Source organism: Xenopus laevis, chromosome 1L, assembly GCF_017654675.1.
Source record: "Xenopus laevis strain J_2021 chromosome 1L, Xenopus_laevis_v10.1, whole genome shotgun sequence".
NCBI lineage: Eukaryota > Metazoa > Chordata > Amphibia > Anura > Pipidae > Xenopus > Xenopus laevis.
In genome coordinates this window covers 128,881,038-128,905,006 of record NC_054371.1, presented here as the reverse complement: position 1 = coordinate 128,905,006, position 23,969 = coordinate 128,881,038, and the positions used below count along the sequence as shown (strand labels likewise).

Here is a 23,969-nt window from a genome sequence, read left to right as displayed (position 1 = left end):
GAAAAACTATACTCTATTGTCCTATATTGGCTGAGGAAAGCACATGTGTTAAACTTGCACCCTTGACCTAAACATGTGAATATATATTAATATCATTTTTTATTCATACAAGATGTGTATCTGTAGATATCCCCAAATGTAGCAGAGCATAACCGTAACGTCTTTTAGGATTGCAATGTTTTGTGGAACCCTAGGGATGATGTCTTCAAGTATTCTTTCATCTGCTTTATCTCATCATCAGCCCAATTAGCATGCTACAAATTTAAGAGCCCTGACTTTCTTGTGCCTTTTTCTCATCCAGGGTAAACATCTTAAGAAACTCTAACTGGCATTACCCCAGGACCAAGGAGGCGGCTCTCCATGCTATTCCTGAGTACAGAAGCCTTCGTACCCTGCTGTTCATTAATTATGGACTTCTGAAATTCCCTGCTCAACAAAAAAAGGAAAAAAAAAATCATTTGAAAAAATAAAATAAAAAAAAGTACACGAGAGAATAAAGCAGTAGAAAACGCCTGGCATTTCCTTCATTTCCAGCCATCTGGCTTTCATTTCACACATTATTTCCCCCTTCCTCCACTCACACATCTCACAAATTCTTTTCACACAGTAACCCACGCTGAGTGATTGAATTGCTTGTTCTTCTATTTCTGTATGCGGTGGATGTCTGTTTAAAAACACTTTCCAAATTCTGTTCCTATTTAAAGGGTATTTTTATAGGTTCTATTCTGCTGAGCAATAGTTTTTTAGTGTGTGCGCGTGTGTCAGCGCAAAAAAAAAAAAAAAAAAAAAAAAAGAGGACTGAAAAGTTGTACCATACTTTAAAGTGATATTTGTTTATGAATATACAGTAGTATAGTGAAAGTAGTACTTAGTAGTACTCTTAAGCCACGTCGTTTGTTTTAGGTTCTTCACTGCAGTCAATATATTTCAGACAGTGCTTAAGAATCCATCCACATCCTACCTGCTTAGATTATGCAGTGCTCTAAAATATAGGAAGGGAGAAGAAAGTCATTCACAGGCACGTTTCCCATTTCCAGTTGGAGCAGGTGCCAGAAGGATTTGTTACCTTCAAAATGCACTTAATCCCTGTGCACACTTTCAGTGCCAAACATGGCCTCATTAATCCATGAGTGATGATTCTTAACAGGAAAAGAATATCTTAATCACTTTCTTTTTTACATCACTGATTTCTCTCAGCAATCTTTATGGCTTAGAGACCTAAGTGAGGAGCCATACAAAATTGCACAAACACTATGCAAGTTACTATGCATACTTTTTTCACTTTGACTTTAAATGTCATCACATGTTTATAATAGAGTGTTAGGGCAGAGACACGTGGTCAGATTCGGGGAGATTATTCGCCCGGCGACAAACCTCCCCGAACTGCCTTTCCACCGGCTAGAATGAAAATCGCCGGCGGGATGGCACTCGGAGCCCTTTGTTTTTCAAAGTTGCCTCACGGCGGGAAGGCCGTTCGGGGAGATTAGTCGCCCCGAAGAAGAGGAGATTAGTCGCCCCGAAGAAGAGGAGATTTGTCACCGGGTGACTATCTCCTCAAATCTAACCGTGTGTCTCTGCCCTTAGCAATAAACACAAAAGATAAAAATGAACCTGACAAAGAGATCCCTGTCATTCTACCATGGTCTATTGTAATATAGTTGAGTACTTAAGAAGAAACAAATTCTTCTTTAAACCTTACAACAGGCCATCTATAGTAGCAGGCTGGTACATTACTAAGGGCAGGCAGATAATGTATTATCTTATCAAGACGTGATGAAATTATCATGTTTGTATAGCAAAAAAAAGAGGATTTGTAGTCATTTGCATTTGATCAATGAGTAATCCAAGAGCCAGTTGTAGGATAAACAAAAGCATTTTCATGGGTAAATACTATGTTATACAAGACTATATGATGTAATAAAGTCAGTAGAACAGCTATGGCTTGGTTGCCATTAAGAAGGAAACAATTAAAAGTGAAGGCTGAAATTTATAAAACATATCTAAGGTCTTCTCAGTGAATTGTAACTGTAGTGTGCCTTGAGTTTATACACCCTTTGGGTTTATATGCCCTTTGCCAACTGGGTGTGGCAGCATGAAAGAAATCCAGATAAAAAAATATGATGAAAAAATATGATGCTTTAGTTTTTAGTTTGATTTCTGGACAAAGTATAATCAGATGAAGTGTGATTCAGTTAATACTAAGTGTTTGCAGTTTTATTTCCATTATGATTACTGCCAGTGTATTCCACAGAGGTGTACAGCTGGAAAACAAAACATACCACAGCTGAAGTATGTAATAAATTGGAGCTGGGTATATTTTATTTAAAAACAGAGCAACTGTAGACATGTGCAAAGAATACTAGAAATCCATACAAGTACAAGGGAATATAGTTTAGGTGGTTTTTGCAATATGCAAATGATAATGCTAAAACAGCTCAACAGTGTGATGACTTGAAGAAGGAGAAATCACTTATGTCAGAGGTACCCAAAGGTAGCCCAAAATCTAGACCAGTAGAGCTTCAATTGGTGATCATCTGGAAAACAATGGTCCTCCATTGTTTTTTTCCCTGGTTAAATCTATTATTTTCTTAAATAAAAAATACTTAAGGAATGACTGATTAGAATTATAGATTCTTTCATAGACAAACTGAATTAAGTTGTAGAATGTCTTGAGAAAATTGATAGACATAGAGCATGCATTTGTGCAAATTTGAGAACCACTCAACAGAAATTGTAGCTTGAACTAAGGTTATTGACTTTTATGCTGGTCGCCCAGGGAACTGTAAGGATCAAATCCAAATTCTTAGCATGATCTGCACTGAATAGCCACATTAATGTCTAAGCTGCACTGTTATGATTATTCAACTAGCAGGATGAATAAATGAAGTGCACACAATTTAAAGATACAGAGCATGTGGCATCCTGGTCACCATAATGTCTTAGAGCTGATGGGAGAAGCATATTGTCTTGTTTGCTCTCACCAAATAATCAGCATCGCAATTTTGCACTTCATTAACTTATGTTGGTGGCATAACGATGGCTTCCAGCCTCTCATATACATTATAATTCAGCAATGAGCGTTTACAACTTGCTTCTGTGTTACTGTGTTCTTCATATGACTTGGACAGTGAATGCTAACATCAAAGTAAACAAAATACTACAAGGGAGAAAACCCTTGGAAGAAAGAAAACGTCATATTACCATTGAAGTCCGCTGTGAAACGCGTTACACAAAAGCCATGAATATCTTGTAAATGATATCCTTCTAAATGGTGACTAGTGATGTCATCAGTTATAAACGGTGAGTAGTGATGTCATTTTTGTCACATGACTCACTTGTCTATTATAATAAATAAATGACCCCTTGTTACATAATATGAGAATATTAGAAGTAACCTCACAGTTCCATGACCTGTATAAAATCACTCAGCCTTCGCCCTTGTGCTTTTATATGGTCATAGAACTCCTCTGTGATTTATAATATCCTTATATTTTACAATAGGGGGTACTTTATTCACTATATATTTATATATGTATAGTTTCTTATTTTTTTATTCTTATTAATGTTTAGCCTGCTGCAATGCTTGGCCGCATACATTGCTATCAAGTCCCCAGCCATTAAACACTGTACATTTATTATATGGAGAGCCCACAGTAGTGTCAATTGATAAATATAGAAAAAAAGGAACACATTTCATTTCTAATGAGTGAATATCTTAACACGTCCCTATAATGTAGAAAAAATGGAATACAACAATATATTTGTTAAATTAAAAATATATGATTTCAGTTACGGTTGAACAATTACTACTGTCAGCATTCACTAAGGATTTTAAGCCAAACATATAGAGAAATAAAGGTAACAATGAACTTACCTTGGGGGACAAGCCTCCATATTACAGGATTTCAAAAGAGGTGGCGGGCGCCTGGAGGCCACACACAGACTCTCGCCTACTGTCACCCTTGACTGTTTGTTTAGGCAAACCACTATGGCTTCTTGCAGGCCTACAAAAACATACAAGTCGTGATTAAAAATTCTGTAGACTTAAATTATCTACTACGGTATGTGTTCCATTTACCAATGGATTATGAGAGCAAATAAAACAAGTGGGATCATTTTAGCGCCAATCTGAGCACTTCAGTTAAAGCTGTGAAGGTGACCACAATAGTTAACTATGGCTGCTGTATATTAGACTAGAAATCTATTCAAGCTAAAGTAATAAATTGGCACAACTGTGAAACATAAATCCTTACAGTACTAATGCATCTCAAACTGCATGGCTTTTGCATTAACCTGGCACCACATAAATGATAACTACTGTGAGGGAGGGATAACGAGTAGGAAGCTCAAGGGTAAGTGCAAGATTCAATTTCTCCTCTGCTTTTGGCAGGCAGAAAACTTTAACTAAAGCCAAGTGGGGCTGAAATGAAAAGTGCTGGTGCCAACAAGACCCTAAAAACGTCACCAGATTACATAATGGGCAAATTTGGGTTAGGATAATTTAATGCAGAATAAAACTGTGTCTTGAGAAAAAATACATTTTGCAGGGTTCATATGTTTGGTTTTAATCAGCAGGATATATACTTACTTGGATTGGAAGACAGAACAAGGATCAGCTTTAACACTTGCTTAAAAGAACAGTAACACTAAAAAATGAAAGTGTTTTAAAGTAATGAAAACATAATGCAGTGTTGCCCTGCACTGGTAAAACTGCTGTGTTTGCTTCAGAAACACTACTATTGTTTATATAAATAAGTTGCTGTGTAGCAATGGGAGCAGCCATTCAAAGGAGAAAAGGCTCAGGTTGCACAGCAGATATCAGATAAGCTCTGTAGAACAGAATGGTGTTATCGGTTATCCACTATTTAACCTGTGTCATATAGCCTTTTTTCAATTTCCACCATTGCTGCAGCTTGTTTATATAAACTATAGTAGTGTTTTAAGCAAACAGATCAGTTAAAGGAACCCCACACAGACACAGGGAGATCATACAAACTATTTGCAGTGCCAAAGCTGAGATCAAAGTCTGGACCAATGATTTGACATATTTATCAAAGCAGATTAATATATCAGTTTGAAGGAACTTTGAGTAGTTGAACAACATTCAAGGGGTGTTAATAGTTTTGCAGCTCTAACACCCCTCTCCATGCAAGCATTACAGATTCGGACAACTTTTTTTCATGTTTGAAAGGGCTTTAAATCCCTGTGGCAATTTTATATCACACTTCAATCAGCATACTATTCGGCATATTTTCAAATAATTTGGGCAATGCAATTGTATTTGTGGAAATTTTATATCCACTCCTCTCCTACATAATGGTCTATGAAGAATATTATATTGTAAAATAAAGATTTGTGTGTGTATGTATATATATATATATATATATATATATATATATATATATATAATATCAAAACAGGGGGGTTGTGGGAGCACTCTAAAGGCTTTAAAGTATATATTTATAAGTATAATAAATGCTATTGCATATGTACCCAAATAGGGGTTATTTTGTTACAAAGTTATGATCATAAAATTGATAAGCCACCATACCACGTCAAGGTAAACCCCGAATGGCGGTCCCTAACTTGTTTTATTTTTTATGTGCATTTTAGCATTACCTGTAATCAATATCCATTGAACGCTGTTTTTTCACTGAGGGCTAAATCCTCCCCAGCCAGCAATCAGGCTTTTAAAGGAGAGATATTCCCAAAACAAACGCCCAATTTTAAAAGCATAGGAACACCACTAGTTTAAAGTACATATGCAATAGCATTTATTATACTTATATATATACTTTAAAGCCTTTAGAGTGCTCCCACAACCCCCCTGTTTTGATATTGTATATTTAGCCAGGAGCTGTGGCATAGCTTCAGTGGTTGTAGCACCCCATACCCCCCCTTTAAACTAGTGGTGTTCCTATGCTTTTAAAATTGGGCGTTTGTTTTGGGAATATCTCTCCTTTTAAAGCCTGATTGCTGGCTGGGGAGGATTTAGCCCTCAGTGAAAAAACAGCGTTCAATGGACATCGATTACAGGAAATGCTAAAATGCACATAAAATATATAACAAGTTAGGGACCGCCATTCGGGGTTTACCTTGACGTGGTATGGTGGCTTATCAGTTTTATGATCATAACTTTGTAACAAAATAACCCCTGTTTTGGGTACATATGCAATAGCATTTATTATACTTATATATATACTTTAAAGCCTTTAGAGTGCTCCCACAACCCCCCTGTTTTGATATTGTATATTTAGCCAGGAGCTGTGGCATAGCTTCAGTGGTTGTAGCACCCCATACCCCCCTTTAAACTAGTGGTGTTCCTATGCTTTTAAAATTGGGCGTTTGTTTTGGGAATATCTCTCCTTTAAAAGCCTGATTGCTGGCTGGGGAGGATTTAGCCCTCAGTGAAAAAACAGCGTTCAATGGACATCGATTACAGGAAATGCTAAAATGCACATAAAATATAAAACAAGTTAGGGACCGCCATTCGGGGTTTACCTTGACGTGGTATGGTGGCTTATCAATTTTATGATCATAACTTTGTAACAAAATAACCCCTGTTTTGGGTACATATGCAATAGCATTTATTATACTTATATATATACTTTAAAGCCTTTAGAGTGCTCCCACAACCCCCCTGTTTTGATATTGTATATTTAGCCAGGAGCTGTGGCATAGCTTCAGTGGTTGTAGCACCCCATACCCCCCCTTTAAACTAGTGGTGTTCCTATGCTTTTAAAATTGGGCGTTTGTTTTGGGAATATCTCTCCTTTAAAAGCCTGATTGCTGGCTGGGGAGGATTTAGCCCTCAGTGAAAAAACAGCGTTCAATGGACATCGATTACAGGAAATGCTAAAATGCACATAAATATAAAACAAGTTAGGGACCGCCATTCGGGGTTTACCTTGACGTGGTATGGTGGCTTATCAATTTTATGATCATAACTTTGTAACAAAATAACCCCTGTTTTGGGTACATATGCAATAGCATTTATTATACTTATATATATACTTTAAAGCCTTTAGAGTGCTCCCACAACCCCCCTGTTTTGATATTATATATATATATATATATAGATTTGCTCATAAGGATCCGCACACCAAAATTCTTTCATCAAAATTCAGTGCTTTATTCAGTACATAGATCCGACGTTTCGGCCCACATTAGGGCCTTTTTCAAGGCCTTGAAAAAGGCCCTAATGTGGGCCGAAACGTCGGATCTATGTACTGAATAAAGCACTGAATTTTGATGAAAGAATTTTGGTGTGCGGATCCTTATGAGCAAATCTATATATGAATTTTTGGACCCTGCACCCACAGGAATTACACTAAGTCCGGTCTACAGAGTGCGGTCGTTTCACACAGACTATATATATATATATATATATATATATATATATATATATATATATATATATATATGCATTTTTGTGCCTATAATGGCTACTATGATTGCTACAATCGATGCAATAAAATATTGTGGTTAAGTAAACGCAAGTGCTTTTCTTTCCTTCTTGTTTGCACACAAGCTCTTGAACTCTAATCTACACAAAACACCTTAATGCAATAAAGTTTTTACATATAATACACGTTTACTCATAATTTGTGCAGGATTTTCAAAAATTCTGATAGTTTTCATTTGAATATATGTTGTTTTTGGTAAGGCAGTTAAGAAATAATGACATTCCAGAAACTTGAAATGTGTCAAGACGATTCTTAATCTTTCCTACAATCACCTGGAGTAAATGTTTTTCAGTCACTGGACCACAGCTGTTCACAGTATTGTTCAGAAAACTTTTATCACAGTCATAAGCTGTGATAAAAATACAGATGGAGGACACTTAGTCTGTACCCCAGGCATGTAGGTGACAAAACATTTCTTTATCATTTCTGTTATAACTTGCACCAATGGTGTATTTTATAACATGCATTAAGTACTTATCAATTTTTTGTAACCCCTGAAAAAACTAGTTCAAAAATATAAACAATCAATTTTTCTTTTACAATTATATATTTAAATAAATACACTAAACACATTATTTTATATATACATTTTCTATGTATAAACTAAAAACAACAGTTAAACGATAAAGCTTGGCATTGCTTGCTGCATCACAGCCTTTCCTATCATAATAAGTGTTTCTTATTAATAATGTTTTTTATAGAAGTCGTCTGTTTTATGGATTTTCTTGGCATCAGGAGAGGAGCCATAATTTTACCAATTAAGTCACAACTAAAAGCTAAGCTGTTTTTATTAACTATACTGTTATATTAACTAGAAAAAAAAATTGTCTGCATTTTGAATGCTACCTTTGTCATTCAAAGACACAGTAGTCTGTAAGTTGAGAAATTGAATCCCTCGAAGCTATTTTGATCAAGGAAGTATTTACAGTGATTATGAGACCACCCAACTTGGTTTAGGACTTAATAACAAAAGCATCTCAATATAGTAAAATGTTATTAAAAATAAGGTTAGTTTTTTCCCTTTACTCTGATGAGGTTTAACTATTTTTGTACAAAAAAAAAGTGTACAAAGTAGAAAAATCCAGTTAGAAATATCAGTGACAAACAAATTCCTAAAACAAAAAAATAAATGGCAAAATATTAGGAATTGATGATCATGGGCATAAATAGTTCAAGCATGGCTGTATCCTTCTGATAAGAATGCATATATTTGCTTCTTTCTGGAATGTAGTTGTTCCAAGTTGACAAAGTGCTGTGATAAAGAACGTGTTCTATCTAAGACACAGCCAGACACAAACATACACAGACACAGCAGGGAATTATTGCTGCTGCTGTGTACATGATACTGTAAGTGATGTTGTATCATACCAGGATAACCACAGGTTATGCACATAATATAACACAAATAAAGATATAAAAATAGATAAAAATAAAATGATAATATGCACTTAATCTATAAGCACTCAATTTAAGATGAGCAAAGAAAGCAAAGAGTAATATGGCATCCCTTTCCTGCTGTATAATAGCATTTACATGTGATTATTACCTAAAAAAATAAATTGGTCCATTACCAAAGGCAGTTGTTCATTTCAAAAGCATATCCTTATGCCCTTTTACAAAGGTGAAAAGTAAATTTAAGGGATATTTCCTAATAGAATTGTATTGTTTTCTCCAGTGAAGGTTAATTGTATCTTAAGATCAAGGACAATGTACAGTGTTTTATTATTACAGAAAAAAAGAAAATTATTTCTAAAAATTAGAATTATTTATTTAAAAGGGACTCTATGGGAAATGGCCTTCATGCCATTTTGAGTTTTTTAGATAATGAGTTTTTGTATAAGGCATCCAATATCAGTATTAAAGGCATGATTGGTGATAATTAGTAGCCTGTTGTTGTCTCCATAACGTTTAAAATGTTGCTAGAGCCTTGTTGGTATGATGGATTAGTAAAAGTAAACGTTGAAAATGTATCTATGCTTTCTTCTCTGCCTCTTGACTAAGATAAAAGGTATTATCTATTCTTATCAGAAGGGGTCTTGCACTCTACCCTCCTGATGGGGTTATACGCCTTGAACCTCTGGCCTTGCATCTTGGATACTTGCGGAGTTGCGCCTCCTGGGTGGATCACTAGAAGTGCCTAAACTCATGGTGGAACCTCTGGGTGAGTGTTGAAGGCTAGAGACCTAAATCACTTTTTTAAAATCATATCTCTCGTACTTAACTTTTTACAATTTTTATATTTATTTTTCACTGAGACTTTTGTAGTGCAGTAGACACATTAGGGTTCTGCCCAAAAGACCAAAGGGGAGAGATGTGTGGTCAATCAGGCTCTTCTCTCCTTGCTCACTGCTCAAAGAAATCCTGCAGAAAGCTTCACCCTTACCCTTCTTAGCTTTGAGGGGAAGGAGGGTGTGAAGATGCGTGCCTCTTTTGTGACTTTTCACCAGGGGGTCAGTAATTAGAGCCCTCTCTAACTTCTGTAAAGAACCCTAGAATTCTGGAAAGCCTACTGGCCACAGGATGGGGGAAAAGACTTGGAGCCTTTCCCTTTTTTGCAACCTGCATGTGCACCTTGTATTGTTTTCACTTATGCACTGAGCACTTAGACTAGACTAGGTCTATAACTATGAACCAGGAATTTATTTTATATATATATATATATATATATATATATATATATATATATATATATATATATATATATATATATATATATATATATATATATATATGACTAACATGGGAAAATGACCATACTTCAAAAAGGATCAATTCACCCGAAGGCCATATCATATGAAATAAAAGTAATTTGGAAGCAAGACCCCAGAGTGCAGCAATTTCTAGGCCTTTAAATAGGTCATTAAATAGTTCTGATAAATAGTGATGGGCAAAAAATTCGCGAAACAGCGCCGGCGTCTCGTTTTTGACACCGGCGCCCGTTTTTGACACCGACGCCAGTTTTTCACGCCGGCGTCAATTTTTTTTTTTCGACGCCGGCAAACTTTCGCCAGTGAATTATTGCGTCCGTTTTGCAAATTTATTCGCCGGCGGCAAATCGCGCAAATTCGCCACGAATTCGCACCTGGCGAAAAAATTCGCCCATCACTACTGATAAAATAATGATCAGTTATAAAAGCTAGACACGCAGAGCATACCTATATGTAAGAAGGAAAAAAAGAATTATATCTTTCGAAAGAACTGCTTTTTGGCCCCTACTGTTCCAGACGAACTTTTATCAGTCTGCATTAAGCAGTAGTTGAATCTAACGTATTAACAGTTACTTTTCTTGAAAATATTTGTCAGACCCTAAAAAAAGGAAATTAAAAAGGAAAGGGGGGGGGGAGAAGGAAAGTACAGGGGTGCGTAAAGATATGAATCATGGCCAGTCTGACAAAACCTATATGGATCTTCAAGCTATAAGAAGGATCTTGCAATGTTTCTATCTAACAGAATAGCATAATTGTTACATGATATTTGATGACAGCAGTGGGAAATATTGCAACTAACAGCAGGCTAAATTACTAACTCATTCCGTCTGGTTGCTACCTCTGCAAGGTGAAAGGTTACATGTGAGAAGATCCAATTTCACCTCCTGAGAAAGTAAAAACAATACAATTACCTTGAATAGTCTCACTGCTTTGGCTATATTAACTACTAAAAGATGATTCAAGTAGAGCTCCACATGAGAACATATATTTGACTTCCATCCACCCTATCTGGAAAAACCGCTTGCAAGGTAGCAATCTTCCCAAAAATAAAAAACGAATACAACTCAGTTTATAAACCATCACATTTCACATACTTTTTTAAATTTGAGTATTGTTTCCTTTATGTCACTGAATGCAAAAAATGTATTTTGAAAGTAGTCCTTCTCTAAGTGAAATGATGTTGAGAAGATTCAAACAACAGACCTACAGTTTGGGTGTCCAGTTTTGTGAACTGGAGCAAACTTTGTCACCTGTTTTCACATGCATTTAAACTGCGAAGAATTTTGTTGGCCATTTGATCTATGAGCTGAATGTTGTATATATAATACCAGAGAACACCACAGCTTCATTGTAATCAGCTTGAAAAAGGAACTAAAATGTTCTGAAAGCTTGCTATAATAATATTAGTTAGCCAATAAAGGTATCACCTTTATATCACGTTTGTTATTTTTTATTTCAAAAGGGTTGTCCTGTAACTGCAAAGAGTAAATATCAATTTTAAAACAGAGTAGAGAAGAGTTTCTGTTCCTCAGTAGCTGTAGTATTTGTCTCTTTTTTCTATATTTTATGTTCTTTGGGAGCACTTTTACTCTATGGATAACTGTTAATTATTTTACCCAGAGAGAATTTACTGGACACTTATTTAAAAACAAGCATCATTATTGTAACATTATTAGTTGTGTAAGAGTTACTACAACTGGGCAACCTTTTCGACAATTTATAATACAGGCTTTATCTCAAGGTCCTCTTCCTCTTTTGTAGGTAGTGAACTTTGAGGACTCTATCACTCATCCCTCGGTCACCTCAGTACTGTCCATGGCCTTGATGTTTGTGCTTTGATTCTTACATGAGAATGCACAACCAACACTTTTTGTCTGCCCAGCAGTTAGAAAGGGGAGACGAGACTACTGACACCATAGGGGTCAAAGGACTAGAATGGAGTTAAAGTACAGAAGGGATGCCATAAATCTAATTTGGCCTCTGCTCATATTGCAGTCTTTTGACATAGTGTTGCAGCAGATACCTTTAATCGAGGAATTTTACTTAATATTACACTCTGTTGATTACTTTTCCCATTCACATTGATCTCTCTAGCACTATTCTCATGTTTTACAGAACCCTCACAGATGAGTATTTAAAGTATGCCTTAAAATCATTACACTTTCCAGGTAGTATAATTATTATAATAACTGCATTGGTGGTTCTTATCCTATGATGTTCATTGGGTTCTTCATCTGCTCAGTTCCATAGCTGCAAATGTATATGCTCTTTAGACTTCTGAATTGTACAGTAAATGCACAGAACATCTGTAGTGCCTGCTACTGTAACTTGCAAGGATGTACAACTTTAATTTGATGCTGAAAGATTCTCTTGGGATATAAAACTTACTTTTCAGGAACCAAAGAGGTGTCTGTGTATTAGTGTCTTACTTTTACATCTAGTATGCTAACAGAAGTGTGAGTACAGACAGAACATTCACACTTAAGCACATGTGAGGAGTGCATATTGCAAACACTGAATGGCAGACAATTCTTCCAAGGATTTGGAGCTTGTCAAATCAAAGGAAAAATGATTAACCTACCAAGAGAATGACATCAAAGATATCTCATAAAAAGTGGATTTTCAAAAGGGTTCAGTAACAGCCATTTTACAGACTTTGTGTCCCGTCTGGGAATACAACTTGCTGCCTTTCTAAATTAAACAAACTCTTATGGAAGACATACTGAGGAAGATGATCCTTCAAGAATACAAATCCAGTTTCCACGGTTGAATTTAAGACAGGGAATAGAGGTCCTTTACAAAATCCATAGGTCCACATCCAAGATGTACATTCCCTTTTAACCTCTTTATTGCTGGAGGCATTATTGTACTCTGTTATTTCAGCAAAATTGAATGATTTGTTAAATTTTATGCACAGGAAATGTGCTGCATTATCAACCAGAGACAGTAAAAAGCTCCTCGTCATTCTAGAAAGGCATTTATTTCATATCCGCTTTGCAATAAAGCAGTAATATGGCCTTTTTTTTAGTATAAATTACTCTCAGATTGATCACATCCTGACCAGGTTTGTGTAAAAGTGAACACCTTATGTTTTCCTATAATTTTTCATTATGTTGTATAGCATTCTACACCTGTCATATTCTTCCCATGCCATAATTTGTAATTGTTTTCTTAAAGGGATACTGTCATGGGGAAAAAAACATTTTTTTCAAAATGAACCAGTTAATAGTGCTGTTCCAGCAGAATTCTGCACTGAAATCCATTTCTCAAAAGAGCAAACAGATTTTTTTATATTTAATTTTGAAATCTGACATGGGACTAGACATTTTGTCAATTTCCCAGCTGCCCCTGGTCATGTGACTTGTGCCTGCACGTTAGGAGAGAAATGCTTTCTGGCAGGCTGCTGTTTTTCCATCTCAATGTAACTGAATGTGTCTCAGTGGGACATGGGTTTTTAATATTGAGTGTTGTTCTTAGATCTACGAGGCAGCTGTTATCTTGTGTTAGGGAGCTGTTATCTGGTTACCTTCCCATTGTTCTTTTGTTTGGCTGCTGGGGGGGAAGGGAGGGGGGTGATATCACTCCAACTTGCAGTACAGCAGTAAAGAGTGATTGAAGTTTAGCACAGCACAGGTCACATGACTTGGGGCAGCTGGGAAATTGGCAATATGTCTAGCCCCATGTCAGATTTCAAAATTGAATATAAAAAAAAATCTGTTTGCTCTTTTGAGAAATGGATTTCAGTGCAGAATTCTGCTGGAGTAGCACTATTAACTGATTCATTTTGAAATTTTTTTTTTTTCCCATGACAGTATCCCTTTATCCCTAGATGTTTTTAACAGTGTTGTAGATTTACATTAGCCAAGTTTCGAATAAAATTATACGCAACTGGACTTGTAGCTGTGTTGTAATTCTTAGTTGGGGCTTTTATAAATATCTGCATTATTCTGTGAATTGTATTTTCAGGCCCACATCAAAACTTTTTTTTTGTATACTAATTAATATCTTCGTGGCTGTATGAGGATAAGTATAAGGCAAATTACAATGGGAGCAATGTAATAAAAAGAGCAACGTTTGGCAAAGGTCTAGTAACTCATAGCATTTATTGAAAACAACTATCTGCTTTTATTGCTTACTAGATCTGTGCAAGTTTTGTGCATTTTACATTACCCAGAATAACTCCTAACCATAATAATCTCAAATGTCAGACTCTTACCTCCACCACAGGATTCTGAGCACTCTGTGAATCCTTCATACTCCCAGTCATAAAGTTCTTCAATATCCTTCAGTCCTCCATAATTCATCTCATCCTCATCGGGATTATAATCCATAGCTTCACCATTGCAAGGCCCACTGTAGCATGTTTGTTGTGTTATAGGTTTGGCTCCTTCACACTCTTCAAGTGGAAGATCAGCAATTGTCTGTGCAAATGTCAACAAAACCTGGCACTTCACCGTCCGATGCTGGATGCCTACTCCACAAGAAACACTGCATGGAGACCAAGGCTCCGGAATAAACCTGAAACACAGAATCAGTGGAAAATCGTATTATTCATTCTACTTTAAAAGCAGTACTAAAGAAAAGTTCAGGAGGTATTAGACCTTTGTAAGCATGGCTTCCTTGTTTGGATTTTTTTTCCCATCCATCTTCAACTAACTTTTGTATTAGTTTAGTACAACTCTTTTTGCTATCATGAGGGCACTGTGCTTATGTTAATATACTTTTAATGATACTCTTTAAACTACCACTTTAGACATTCCAGTATAGGATTTTGATTGCTCACTGTCACAGTCTTAAAGTAGGAGTTTGTCCATAATAAAATCTGTGAAATGCCTGACACCAGTCAAGAGCTGAAGTGGGTATAATGCTTTGCTTCCAATATTAAGATGCCATTTACACAACTAAAATGTTAAATTGCAGTATTGTCATGTACACCTCCCATTTCTGTATGATAGTGCCTTCTTATTATATGATACATGCTTAAAATATTAACCTTCTTTAGTTTATAAACAAGGTGCACATGTCTCAGATACTGTATTTTTGAAAAGACATACTAGTTCTCATGTGGAACAGCTGCTACTAATTTGGTGCAGAATTATGCTTCTGGGAAAAATGGCAATTGTGAGCATTTTAATATTATAATTACCATCTGTATATGTGTTGTGCTTAGACTACTATGCCTAGCTGCTAATACTTTGATCAATTCAAAAGGTTTGGATAAGGCTCAGCAGAACAATTTGGATTTTTCTGATCAGACAGTCACAAACTCTCAAGTAAGTGCATATAATCTATCAAGAAAGCACAATGGTGCCTGGAAATCAATCAACAAAGAAAGAATTAATACCAACGAGATGTGTTCACAATATAAATTGCTAAATGATTTTAGAAAACTCTATGGTACGGTAATTTAACGCTTGTATTACACATTGTAAATATTGCACTTCTTTTAGCCATGTTTTACTATGTTTCCTTAAACAATTCAGGCTGATTTGTCTGTTGTTAAACAATTAAGTGTGAAATATAAAGCACAGACAATTCCAGGTGCAAGAAAAAGTGATGTCAGACTTGCTCTGGACCATAGCTTACCATCAATAATGGTGCCAATCATCAGGTCAATTAACTGAAAATTACAGTTAAGGTTATGTCAAAGTTGGAGATGAGGGGGGCCATTGAAATGCAGGTAGATTGGGGAAACAATTAGTAACAAATGACTTAAATCATCCATGTTCAACATGAAGCCCCCAAAGCACAATTTAATTGAAACTCCCAGGGCCTTTAGTGCACAATGCAATTATATGTAGAGCAGGAGACACTGAATCTGAACCAGAACCAATTACAGAGGCAAGAATCTGTTAAAAAAATTTTATTTTTAAATAAAAATTATTTAATTTGAGAAAGTCATACTATTCGTTAACAAACCAATATTTGTGTATTCGTAATATTAGATCAAATAAAATGGAAATATGTTAACATTAGGGCGCATATTTATCAAGGGTCGAATTTCAAATTTGAAAAACTTTGCAATTCGACTTCAAAAAGACCAACTGAAATTTAGCCAACGTTTTTTTTTGGCCGAATAGGTTGGTTTTCAATTGATTAGGTCTGTATTTGGCTGAATTCAAATCGTACGAATTCGAAGTAATGCGCATTTTATCGATTTCAAATCAAAGTTTTCCCCCAAAAAATGTAGATTTTTCAAAGTCCACCAATTGACAGGTGGACAAATAGGTTCTAGGAGGTCCCCCATAGGCTAAAACAGCAATTCGGCAGGTTTTAGATGGCGAATGATTGCAGTCGAATTTTTCAAATTCTAATCGGATTTGGACTATTCAAAGTCGAAATACACAAAATATAAATAGAAATTCAAATTTTTTAAATTCGAAAATTCAACTCGACCTTTGATAAATCTGCCCCTAAGGGATACTTTTATAGCACAGGTGCTGCAATTACTGATAAAATTAGAAGTTTACAATATATGCTAATAGTTTTACACAATTAAAAAATATTTTCATAAATCTTTCACTAATCTTATTTTCTTTTATTTTTGAAATAATTCTGGGTAGATTTCTACAAAATCCATTTTTATAATATTATATAAACATTTCTTATATCTGTGACTTAAGCATATGTATCATGTAGTCATGTATCATTTAAACAATGGGAATGCAAATTTCTTACGACCATGACCAGAATTCTCTATTAAAGCTTGCATCTCACCCATAAAACCTTGACAGAAGTGCTACTCTGTGACAAAAAATGAAGAGATTATAACATTTTATTACAATTCTCTATGTAAACACAATTTTTTTGCAAAATAATGTTTTCAAAAGGTACATTTTTATATAAAAAAAATATTTTAATGTATTTTTTTCCAGAATGATGGTGCTTTTCAGGCAAAAATACACACTTTATGGGTCATTTACCATACCCTTGCAGATGCAAGAACACTTAGGGGTAGTGTAGGACTGGGACACCTAGGGCCCACCAGAGAACCTTATATCAAGGGCACCACAGCTAGACCCCCTAAAACCTTTTCTCCTTATTGAGAAAAACTTGGTACCCCATATTTAAGAGGTTTATTGTTCAAATGTAAGCAAATAATATAGCCTAGAATGCACTGTTTTTCCCACTTCCCAGTTCACTGAAGTTTATGAAATGTCCTGGTACCCAGGCAGGCCAGTCCGACACTGCTAAGGGGAGCAAGCAGGGCCGGGCGTCTATGCATCGGCTATCTACCCTAGTTCTGGGCCTGTGCAGAACAGAGTGCATAAGGGATGTGCAGAGTGCAAGGAGCACATCAAAGAATCAGGAGGCCCTGGCCTATCCCTAACTTGAGCATCTGAACAATGTCCACGTGAGGGGTGGGGGACACATACTTGCCTCCTCCCACATGCCCCTATTGGATTGAGCACTGTATAATGCAGCAGATACCACTCAATCCAAAGGGCAGGCCACAGAGCTCTGCTAATTCTTTAAATACCCACTGCTGTGTGCAAACCATGGCCTCTTGCAGCCTTGGGCATTGTAATTTACCTCTTTTACCTCTTGATGGCATTTAATTAAATTTCTGTTTGCACTTTGTCCTGTAGAAACATAAACTACCCATTGAACCTGATTAGCTTGTTACCATTAAGGATCAAGAAGAATTTGCCAGCTTGCCACATGATATATCTAAAAATAATAATCAGCATTTGAGTAGCCTGTCATCTGTATTTATCTAAAGAAAACATATGCCTTCGGCACTTGGCTGGTATTCACGTGTCTTCTTTTTATTAGGCTTAAGACGAACCCTACTGCTGACTGTAAAGCTTTAACAATCATGACAACCAAGGAAAGGGACGGTCAAATTTACATTGACTGGCACTAGCGTACATTGCTTGTCAGCAGTTTTTACTTTATTTATTTTAACTTTCATCATTTTTTATGTAGGTTTTAGAAATCTGTTGCTTTGTGTCAAACAGAAGGTCTGAGCAAGCAGTATTTCTAAGGTCAGGAATGCTAAAGTGAAAGATTGATTCAATTCACTGGTAACTTAAGAACTCCTAGGCACATATTACACCTTTTCTTCTCCCCTCATCTCTTCCCTTTTCCCATAAACTACTCGACTTAGTAAAATTGCTAATTTTACCTTCACCCTTGAAGAAAACTGAAACCTTGAAACTTCTAATCTCTTCCCTTTTATTTTACCTTGACATGATGTCTTGCTGCCAAGGATACCTTTCCAGGTCATAAAAAAAATACATTTTCAAATCAATCTTATCTTCAGCTCCATTAATCTCAGCTTTCACATCCTTAACTCAAACCTGTAGCTATTCCACAGCTTGCATAGCCTTCTACAGACTACTGACGTGTCAATTATTAGAGCATGACAACCAGGCTGAGAAATACCTTACTTGAGCCCACCAGTCCAAAACTATTTAAAGAGGGAAAAATAGGGCTATGCAATTTGTCCATTGAATGACACATAAACACACAGTTCTAAGCTCTCTTACATGCTTTATACATGTTAATTTTTCATATATAGGAATAAATGCCAGCTAACAATATTACAGTGCTCACACACACTCAGTAGACATCTATAGTTTAAAAACAAGTGCTGCTTCAACTAACTTTCACCAAACATATACAGTATAGGGAAGACACATTTACACAAACTGGTCTTCTGCAGGACCTCATATGAAGTTTGGCCAATCACAAAGTCATGCCTGTCATATGTATTATAATAATACTAACCATTGCAATAATGGCAAATGCCCTAGCATATACCAGAAGAGTTTAAGGGGCACATTTACTTAGCTCGAGTGAAGGATTAGAATGAAAAATACTTTGAGTTTCTAAGTATTTTTTTGGCTACTTCGACCATCGAATTGGCTACTTCGACCTTCGACCTCGACTCGAATGATTTGAACTAAAAATCGTTCGACTATTCGACCATTCGATAGTCGAAGCACTGTCTCTTTAAAAAAACTTCGACCACCTACTTCGCCACCTAAAACCTACCGAGAACCAATGTTAGCCTATGGGGAAGGTCCCCATAGGCTTTCCTAGCATTTTCTGATCGAAGGAAAATCGTTCGATTGATGGATTAAAATCCTTCAAATCGTTCAATTCGAAGGATTTAATCGTTTAATCGAACAATATTTCCTTCGACCGTTCGATCGAAGGATTTACGTTAAATCCTTCGACTTCGATATTCAAAGACGAAGGATTTAACTTCGATGGTCGAATATCGAGGGTTAATTAACCCTCGATGTTCGACCCATAGTAAATGTGCCCCTAAGTGTAACCTATTTCTTTTTTAAACATTTGTATTATTTTTTTTTTCATGTACAAGGACAATGCATCACAGGTATTACATGAATTGTGATTATCCATAAGCATTAGTAAATCTGTGTGCCTTGTAGATTTAGAAAATGGAGAAAAGAAAGAGAAATTGGAAAAAAGAAAAAGTAATAACTTCCTTCTAAAAACATAGTTAGAACATCTACAGGATAGAGCTAATGGGAGAGAGAGGGGCAATTGGGGACTGTTTTTAATCTGTCTTAACCTATATTATATCATGTATAGCTCCCTATAGGATCATCTATTGCCCAAAGGATGAACATCCACATGCTTGATTTGCTTTTGCAGCTCCTGGGTAGACCTCTGTTCAATGTGTTGGATAATTTTCTCAGTGTGCACTTTTAGAGTCCCCATATTTAAACACATCCCTACCTAACCCATGCGTCTTTTCAAACTGCTGACTAGTAAATGCTACCTGCTGATTTTTGCTGTGGGTTACTTTTCAAGTAGCAAACTTTAGACTGTTTATTACTGTACCCCAATGGGCCTATTTATCTTGCTGTGTAAAAAAAAACAGTGACAAAATACATCACACATCACCAGGGATCACTGTGTAAAATAACAGCATATTAATCAAGCTGTGTATTGAATTTCAGTGATTGCTGAATTCTCTTTAGAAACATATCAATATTAGGCTAATTTTTAATTTTATCTTCCATTTTGTTGTTCTAGAAAACTGAGGCGAAATAATTATTGTGGTTACTGCTTGTGTATAATACAATAGCAATAAGAACACATTTTCATAATTCTACAGTGAACTAATGTAAACCATAGTATTTCTTTTCAGTATTTCTTATTCATTTAAAATTGCAGTCATACTCATAAATATAAAATGATAGTGACTGAACAGGGGGGTTATAAACAGATTACAATGAAGTTATTTTGTATTCTTTCTTCAACTCCTTCTGCAGCAGTAGTACCCCAAGGAATGACTGACCATTACACAGAAAAGACTGAAGAAGCAGTGTTTAGGAAAGAATGAAGAGAGGAATGTGCTTCTGGGGCCATGGCCGTGAGGTATCATTGCATCATGACATTAGCATGTGTCACAATCTGTTTCTGAATAAAGTTGTAGACTGGGAAGATATACATACATACATACATATATACAAGCACATTGAATTTGAGTATAAGTGAGGTTAATATGGAAACAGGTTAGTTCACATAACTTAGTGCTAAAGTTTCCATCTTAAACTGACTGTTATGAGGCAATATATCACAGGAAATTCTGCTTTCTGTGGAATCTAATAACTTTGCAACATAACTCAGATCCCTCTCACCATGTATGATTTTGCAAGCTAGATAAAAACTGTGTGCTGCCTTGAAAACCCAGAACCAAATGTCTAGCTTTCAGTACTTAGAAGTGAAGGTTCAGTATACCAAAAATAAAGCTCAAGATTTTCTTGCACAGTCGATATACATTTTCACAACTGGACTTAATAAATCCCACAATGCCTAATTTACTGTGTAGAACAAAATGAAAAAAAAAAAAAGAAATTACACTAGGGTCTTTGTTTAGCTGCAGCCATAAAACATAACATGCAAACCCTGGATCATATGCCTATTCCTTGCTAATCTGTGTTATATGGGAAGCAGGGCCTAAGTAGTGCAGTAGCTAGGCACATGTGCTTCATTTGCAGTCTGATGCAATTTATATTAAGCAGCTCTACACAGCGATTCTATCCCACTGAAAGGAAAATTTATTTGTGTAAATTAAGATTTCAATATCTGCCCTGTAAGCTTTTGCTTAGGCAGAGCAGGGAATTCTGCAGATCAAAGCAGTAAATCGTACCCATTAATCACAGAGAAAGGGAAATAGTTATAGCCTCCATTTTAATAATGGAGTTTCTAGTTTCCCTGCAGAAACACTGTGGTTTCAGTGTTAAGTACTGTAGTGTAATTTGCTTTCAGTGACTTTCCCCAAAAGTTTCCCCAACAAATCAAATCACCACCTTCAAATCTGCTACAAATTTCTTTTTTTTTAAACTTCACATGAAGGGCAAGCTACATAAGACTGATTTACTACACATTCATGAGCCTTGCCCTAGCTGGTATTCAGTAAAGAGCCTGGAGCCTATTAAGCTACATTGTTTCATGTAAGTTTTCTCCCAGTAACAAATCAGATGATGAGTTAGTTATACTATTAATTAACTTGCTCCTACTGTTTTAAATAAATCTAAACTGCTCCAGCAAATTTATAGATAAAAACATGAGATATTCTATTTCCAAACTCCGATTGATTAGACTTTTAAAAAAAAGAAAATAAATCTGGCAGCTAAAAAACAATGCAAATTTCTGAACCCCAGGGGAAGATTGAACTAATGTAGTTTATCTGACTACGCACATGAGGTGCAAAACGATACATCTATATTGTCAATATTATATTTATAATAGAGTTTAAGGGGAAGTATAAATCCCTTAATTGTTAACAAAGCCTAATTCACCTACCAACAATATTGGCCATGTCTAACTATCCTTAGAGCAATAGAAAGTGCTTTTTGACTGTCACTTTGTATTCCATTTTCCTGAACTGCTGCTTGCCACCTCCATTATACATTAAGGAAAGTATGCGGCCTCTGACACAAATGGAAGAGTACTACTACTAAAGAAGAATATTCTGTACGGACATCCACATTCTTATATTCATGCTGTACTCATAGACTAAAAAGAAAGCAACTGTTAACATTTAAAGGAGAAGGAAACCTAGTTGGCACAAAAACCCTCCCCCCCTCCGGTGTGTTGCCCACCCTCCCTCCTCCCCACTGGGCAAATGCCCCTAACTTGTTACTTACCCTTCTGCGCAGGTCCAGTCTACGGAGTTCACTGACGCCATCTTCTTCCACGCAATCTTCTTCCTGCTTTGACCGGCGCATGCGCAGTAGGAGCATTTTGTCGGTACGATCTACTGCGCATGCGCCAAAGGTCACGAAGTGAAATTGGAAAACTTTGTGACTTTTGGCGCATGCGCAGTAGATCCGTTCCGGCGAAATGTTTCTACCGCGGATGCGCCAAAACGCCGGTCGAAGATCGTGTGGAAGAAGATGGTGCCTATGAACTCCGTGGACTGGACCTGCGCAGAAGGGTAAGTAACAAGTTAGGGGCATTTGCCCAGCGGGACAGGTAGGCCAGGGGGGAGGAGGGAGGGTGGGCAACACATGGGAGGGGGGGGAGGGTTTTTGCGCCGACTGGGTTTCCTTCTCCTTTAAGGGCATTTTAATCAAAGTTCTGTGTACCCTTAAAATCTGTACACTTACCTCTAATGTATATATTCTTTATTATTGTTTTTTTTTAAATAAAGAGAGGGAGGTAAAGGTTGTTGGTAACCGATTAAGTGTTAATTTGGCAATTGGCAGAAGCATTACTCATATTTTCACAAGTGTAGCGATGCCTGCAACCGGCTGTGAAACTTCCCGTAGACTTATACGGAAACTGGCTGTCTGCGCTGGTGCAGGTGGTATTTGAATGACCCTTAAGAGTGTACTTTTGGACCCAAAAACCATAAGTGGCAGGTATATCCTATAAAGTCAATGGCAGGTGGTCCGAGCAAGATATATTCATATGTTTAAAACTTTTATTTAAAAAATGTTTCTCATTGTATAATCTTCGCTGCTACCTATAGAGTAACCTTTGATTTCAACACCTGAATAAAAAATTGATGAAAGAACTAGTTACTATTATACTTACGAAGGTTCTTCTGATACTGCAGTCACTTCCTCCAGCTCTTGGGCTTGCTTATACCATGGCAACTTGGCTTCTACAGGTACTTTCTCTGCAATTTTAAGAAGAAGTGGATTAGGTGCATTTTAGGCAAGATATTGTTTGCACTTTGCACTATGGCCTTTCATGTACAGTCCAAGAGCTTTGAGTGGGGTGAAGTCTTATTGTAATTTTTTTTCTCTGATTGTAATAATCTTGGAGATGAAGAAGATTAGGGTCACCCTGTAGCCATTCATCACATTTGTTATGTCCACAATTTAAAATTTTAACTAAGCCAACTGCCAACTCAAATAGGCACGGCAACTCCTATATGAAGCTAAATCCACAGATCTTATTTTTTTCCAGTATACATCTGGCTTCTGTCTAAAGTAGCAGCAACTAAAATTTCCCATGCAATCTAACAAAGCACGTGTTAAAGAAATAAAGAACTTGGATGTTAAATATGTACTTGTTGTAATACTTCAGGAAATCTAGAAAAATAATCATGTCCCCCTGTTTTTTTCAAACAATAGGAGCTATAAGAGGGAAACATGATACAAGAGATGGTGTCTGTGAAGACAATCAAGTTCCGATGAATAAAACATCATGGTAGAGCTGTGTTATTTACATGGCTACTTGTTCTGTTCATGTTCTATGGAACACTCAGTACTTCCACACAGTGTTCAGTAAAGTTCCCCAGAAACAGTCTTATCAGTTCATCAGCATCAATGCCATGAGTTTCACATTTAACTGATGA

General features: G+C 36.4%; 1 protein-coding gene across 1 annotated transcript in view; it reads right to left on the bottom strand.

The window, feature by feature from the left end:
* The window catches only part of adamtsl1.2.L (ADAMTS like 1 gene 2 L homeolog), a 189,656-nt gene that overhangs the window by 59,686 nt on the left and 106,001 nt on the right, over window positions 1–23,969 (bottom strand). The window contains exons 13-15 of the mRNA XM_041563588.1: window positions 23,201–23,285; window positions 14,391–14,692; window positions 3,875–4,004 (exon numbers count right to left, since the gene is read on the bottom strand). Of these exons, the coding sequence (XP_041419522.1) occupies window positions 3,875–4,004; window positions 14,391–14,692; window positions 23,201–23,285 (517 nt within the window). The remainder of the gene's footprint in view (window positions 1–3,874; window positions 4,005–14,390; window positions 14,693–23,200; window positions 23,286–23,969) is intronic.